At 37.7% G+C, this 6,058-nt stretch overlaps 1 protein-coding gene across 1 annotated transcript; it reads left to right on the top strand.

Annotated features, from left to right (window-relative positions):
- Positions 1 to 348: 348 nt before the first annotated feature.
- LOC120107755 lies at positions 349 to 6,058 on the top strand. The gene is made up of 2 exons (XM_039121186.1): positions 349 to 546; positions 5,334 to 6,058. The coding sequence occupies exons 1-2, from the start codon at positions 415 to 417 to the stop codon at positions 5,421 to 5,423; spliced, it is 222 nt and encodes a 73-aa protein (XP_038977114.1). The 5' UTR covers positions 349 to 414; the 3' UTR covers positions 5,424 to 6,058.

Raw genomic sequence — 6,058 nt, 5'->3', positions numbered from 1 at the left:
ATAGTAGTAGAATCTCAAAATACCTATTTTAAAATTATAGAAAATCAATTCTTAATTAAGTCAATTGTATTTATAGTCTTAAAAGAGATGTTAGGACTTAGGATAAAAACATCCATAATGCTAATTGTGAAAGATCAAATGACGACCACCATTCTAATGTCATCATGGGATGATGGCCGTGCAAGGGCATTTGATGCGTGTCAAAATGTGATCCGCGTTTTCAGGAACCTTAATAAATGAAAGTACTAATGAACGGTTCTGATGTATGAATGACATGTGTTGATACAATGGATGGCTGTGATACCATTTTAATACCATTTTTATTAGTGGGGCTGGTACTGCTCAACGAGACCCTTTCTTTTGAGACAGAGGTCTTGACGCCGAGTACATTCGGGGAGGGAGGGTTAGAGAGAGATGTCGTCTCTAGGGACGTCGAAGGGGATGCTCGAGATAGCCAAGTTCGCGGCGTACGTAGCCGTTCCCATCGCCGTCGTCTGCGCCGTCGCCGCCGACTCCTCCAGAACCCTGCACAAGTTCTTGGGATTCGTAGGCTCTCCCTCTCTTTTATATGATTTGTTCTTTCTTCTGTTCTATTCTTGCCAGTTGAAACACAAAGCATCAAACTTTCCTTCGTTTTCTTGCTTGGATTTTGTTTGGGCATCGAACAGAACTCGAAAGCGTTAGGGTATGTTATGGATTTTGTTTTGTTTTAGTTATTTTATTTTTCCAAGAGAGAAGTAGGTTATTGGTGATGATTTCATTTAGGGAAGGTAGTTGATATTTTCAAAGAGAAAGATTTTTAATCAATAGTTGTTATGACTCTGGGATTTTGTCAAGAGCAACAAACTCTTTCATTATTAGCAATACATCGAGTTTGCTGTAGTGGAACATGCAATACTTTTTATTCGGATTTGATTTTTTTTTTTTCAAACAATGAGATTAGTTGAATGCTGCATTGAAAATTTAAAAAAGGAAATCAGAGAGAGAGAGAGAGAGAGAGAGAGAGAGAGAGAGAGAGAGTGTGCATATGGAGGTTTAATTCAATAACACAAAAATGTGTAAATAAGAAAATATCAATAATGATCACTTTTTGAACGGGGAATCATCTTTTTCTTCCCCGATCAATAGCAGACTAAAACTCCCAATTTATCTTTATCAAACGTTGATTTGATCTTTGCTTTTTAAATCTTATATGCATCACATGTGCTGATGTTACCTTCCATCCATTACTGTAGCAACAAGTTTTTCTCTGAGATTGAAATGAAGACATGTGTACAACTAGCAACTGGAGCCATCTTAAGTAGTTATTGAAGCAACAATTAGAAATAAGTAATTTATATTTCATCTTCTAAAGATTTATCTTATCAATCTTAGTTGTGTTTTAGTTTGGTTCTTTAAAGTTAGAATTCTCCAAAATGACCATCTAAGCAAATGTTCTGTATCTTGTGTGGCACCGATAGGTGAATGCTTGTATTACCCATGACAGGAAAAAATCCATAGTTTGTTTAGATGGAATATAAACAATTTGTGTTGAATCTCGTGCACCCAGTTGCTCTACAAAGTAGAAACTTGGTAGTTGTTTCTGGTTCTGGACACCTCCTAACTTTATAATATATGTAGCACTGTCTAGTACTGCCATTTTCCACTTAAGCAACACATACACACAACTGTACGGCTTTATCCCATTTGGGGTTGATTTGATGAATCCTCATTTGCCAAGAATTTCTATTTAAGGTCATCTCTGGTATTATTTCTAGCTCTCCTGTGTCTTTCTCACGACCTCTATCCATGTTACCTTGAGTCTTGCTCTCCTACATCCTTCAACACAAAATAAAGTACCTCTTCTTATTGGATGTATACATGCATGTACTTCTAACTTTTTGAACCTAGGTAGTGGATAAATGGCCCAAACTTGCTGAATAAACTTTTAGCATTAATTATCACGTTAACCATATTTTATGTAAATGCTTATTAGGTGCTCCACCTTCTTATCATTTTTAAGCTCTGCCAGTGAACATTAATGCATAAAACATTTCTAGACCTGATATGGCAGTTTTAACCGACAGTTCATTCTATACTTTTGATCACTTGATCCATTAGAGTTAATGATCTATTCATTTGGAGTACCACTGTTTCAATCGCATGCTAATATTTGTTTAATTGCTTTTCTGGGTACCCTTGGATCATATGGTTTTAGTGCATTACTATAACTTTCTAGACAGAAGATATTACTTGCATGGATAATTTACACCTGGAAGGTTGATTAACAACAGTTTTGTGAAATTTACTCTTTTTTAATCTAAAGGCTTAAAATCAGTCAAATTTAGTATCATGTGTAATAATATCCATGCGTAAATAACCCCTCACTTTGCTGTCATACAATTGCTTGACGTGGAGCAATGTTTTTGACATAACTAATGCATCTTCATAGAATACCTAATACAAGTATATGTTCTTTCATAGGACAATGTTGCACAACATATAAAAAAAAGTTATGCATGGCTTGTTAATATGCTCTCAAATTTGGGGGATAATATATGCCATTTTTCTTTATTTATATTTTCTTTCACTGATAAGGATGGTTCTTCTAGATCATTACTCAACTATGTTGTTTTTTCACTAATTTTATTACTTGTCAGGCTAGCCTTTCACAGTGTCACATTTTTTATAGGATGTTCTATAGGGTTTCTGAGTTGGTGGGGGCTGTAATTAGCATTTATTAGTATCAGAATATGATATGCCAATATGCTGTCAAGAAGAAATCATAGAATATATCTATATATGTCTGTCTGTCTGTCTGTCTGTATGGATGTAACATGTACACCCAAAAGAAACAAACATTTTCGATAATAATTAGAATTAAAAATGAGGCCTTACTGATGGCTTAAAAAAATAAGCAGTGTGCTAGCTTTTTGTTTTTTTCAAAAAATTTTATAACAGATTGCTTCTGTTACCTTAAATCCATTATGTACGTGAATGGAAGGAGAAATGAAGATATATCTTACGGAACTAGAGTTGGGTGGATAAAGAAAAGATGTGCTTTTGGTTTGTCATGTGACACTGGTTTCCTTAGCTTCTTGAGGAAATAGCAGTAGAGTTGGCTGCTCTGAGTGGTTCGTAATGTTGGTCAGAAAAGAGGGTCCCAGTAAACAAGATGACAAAGGCAAAAACAATAACCTTTAGATGGATTTTTGGTAAAACTTGAAAGCATCGAGTGGGGAATAATATAAAAGCAGGTGCAGAAGTAGCACCTTGAGGACAAAGTGGAGAACCAATTGAGGAGGCCTAGGCATGCACAGCAAAGATCTGAAGAGGTTTAAGAAGAGGTTCTGGAATGTTATTTCATTGGCTGGGTCAGGCAAGGTAGAGCCACCGGTGGATTGGGTAACATTTAAATTAAGCAATCTGACCTGTGGGCACGTTTTATGAGGTATATTGATAAAGTATAAAACATTATGGGACAATAAAAGTAATGGATCAAACCCTAACCATGTTTACCTCATATTGCTTCTTTCTACCCACTTCCATTGCCCCTTCTCCTCCTCTTCCCTCTAATTCTGTTCTTTCTTCTCCTCCTCTTGCTTCTTCTTTCATCGTCCTTCCCCTATCCTGCCCACACTCCTTTCATTGGCACATCATCATCTCTGCACGCTGGCATCACCACCTCATTATCTTGGTATTCTGACATCACCTCCAAGGAGCCTTGCAACTATTTGTTTCCCTGCCGCAAGTCATTTACACGTAGTTGTTCATTGCCTAATTGCAAGTCACTGAATTGTCATTTTGGTCACTTTGCTGCAAGACTTTAAACTGCCAACGTCTGTTACCCTGTCACAGGCTGGAAGCTGCAAGCCACTATGTTCATTAGTTTCCTCCCTTAGTTTCTTTCCTCCTTTCTCTCCTCTAGTTTGTTTCCTCTTCCTTCTTCTCTTACTCCACATTGGAGTCGAGTATGAGACAGTCTTCCTGACCCACTAGTGGTTAGGGTAAGGGTTGGAACTTAGAAGCTTGATAGTGGAGGTTGGCTAGATGCAAAACTGACCATGCTTGACTCTTTGCCACCCTAGGTGGAGGTTTTGGAAAAGAAATTGGGAAAGCTTGCAATAGCTTTAAAGGTTGATTATAAAAGGAAAAATTGATAAATGAAGATTTGCAAAGTTGGCACCAGATAGTTATGGCAAGGCTTGATAATTGTGATCACAGTGGTAATGGAATTTTTCAATATCAATATAGTTGGTCATAATAGTATTTTGACTGTGATCTCAATAGCCTGAATTGGAAAATTTCTGCAATGCAATCACACAAAAATTTGATAAGGTTTTAATTTGCATCATGTCCAACTCTCTGGCTTTTAATTTTCAGCCTCTCCTGATATTAAATATCTTCAAATATCCAAAGAAACTACTTAAGGGGCATCGTTATGACCTTAAATCTAGCATGCAGGTGAAGCAGTAAGTTCATAGAAAAATACCTTTTGCTCGTTACTGCCTCCATTGAATATTAGGCATACCAATTTGGTACCTACATCATGGTTTGCCTTAATGGACTTTATCTCTGGGGAGAGCTAAGAACACATGAAATTTTTGTTCACTGGGCTGTGTTTCAGTCGTACATAGAGCATCTGACCACTCATACACCTTCTTAAATGAGGCAACCTATGATGACAATGGCTGATTTTTTTCCAGAGAAAAATAGTTTGGCACGAGATTGATGTGGCTAGGCCAAGTGGTATCATCCGGTATTGCGTTCTACTTCAAAAACCATACGAAATACTCGTGGGCCAGCTGCCATCCTGAAGGGCCAGAAAAAACATGTTGCAGGATTTACTTCTCTTTGGTCAGGATTACCTTCCATGCAAGTTATACAGAATCTACTAAATCCTGTGTAAAACATTGGCCATTCTTTGAGTATAGCAGTTATTGGAGGTATCTCCTATGCTTTTATGGAACAACAAATCCAAGCCATACCCCTTAAGCTGTGATGTTTCGTGAAAAGGTGACTGTGATGTTTTATTCTTCCATTAGTGAAGATGCTATCTGAGATCACCCTCATGAGCCCATCAGGTCCATAATTTCATTCCACCAAACTAAACCTGCACCAAAGTCCTGAAAGAATGTCTTATCCAGATTAGTTGTTGAAGTAATAACTGAATTGCTCATTTTTCTATGATGAACACTTCCATTGGTGAAAAATATATTGGATTGGAACCTTATATCGTAGTTTGTATAGTATCCCAATTGTGGAATGAAATCCAGATCTGGCATATGATCACTGCAGCAGGAGAATTTAGTTTTGCTTCTTTCTCTAAAAGGTTCACCAAACTATCTTTGCAGCGCCCATATGTGGTCTACCCTCCTGAGGGTCCTCGTCCTCCATCTCTAGAGGAGCTCCAAGAGATGGCTCGCAATAAAAATCTCCGTTGATCGAACACTTCTTCAAGTAGCATGATAATGATAAGCATCATATACTATATTTCCTGTTGAAGCTGAAGGAAGCTGCAGGGATCAGCCTTATTCTGTGTGATGGTGTTCCAGTGGTGTTTGATCCAAGAGCTTATGCAGTGCAACTGTTTTTTGGAAGGTGTGTTCATGCAGCTTGAATTGCCTTGCTGTCTTTCTCAAGTTATTTTCATGTGAGCAGATGTGCAATGATATAAATGTACGACATGTGCGATTGATATATGTTAAAACCTAATCATTTGCTTATACTGGTCAAAATTCTGCTGAGATACTGATTTCTTCAACATCAGGCTGCAAGAGATCCACGGGATTGGCTTGATAAAAACTTGTTTGATCTTGGCCTATAAAGACATAGAAAAAATGCTGAGCTCAGGGTTAGAACTTGCCTGAAATTCATGACCCGAGCCTGGCTTGAACATGAGTGGAACTTGGCTCAGAACTCGCAGGAGCTGAGCTTGAACAGCTTATGTTAGTCTTGGCTTGATCTCGTGCTGAGCTTGAGAAGCACTTTAATAGTTTTATGTACGGAGCCCAAGCAGCCTAAAACACTAGCTTAGATTGGTTTGCACCTTGCTTCAACATCCATACTATTTTATATT

Source organism: Phoenix dactylifera, unplaced genomic scaffold (genome assembly GCF_009389715.1).
Source record: "Phoenix dactylifera cultivar Barhee BC4 unplaced genomic scaffold, palm_55x_up_171113_PBpolish2nd_filt_p 001002F, whole genome shotgun sequence".
Classification (NCBI taxonomy): domain Eukaryota; kingdom Viridiplantae; phylum Streptophyta; class Magnoliopsida; order Arecales; family Arecaceae; genus Phoenix; species Phoenix dactylifera.
This window is presented reverse-complemented; position numbering and strand designations above follow the sequence as displayed.

Bases quoted from the DNA above. Each gene is read 5' to 3' on its own strand.
- LOC120107755 (XM_039121186.1), top strand. From the start codon at position 415: ATGTCGTCTCTAGGGACGTCGAAGGGGATGCTCGAGATAGCCAAGTTC. The intron at 547-5,333 runs GTAGGCTCTCCC...CTATCTTTGCAG, and splicing joins TGCACAAGTTCTTGGGATTC to CGCCCATATGTGGTCTACCC.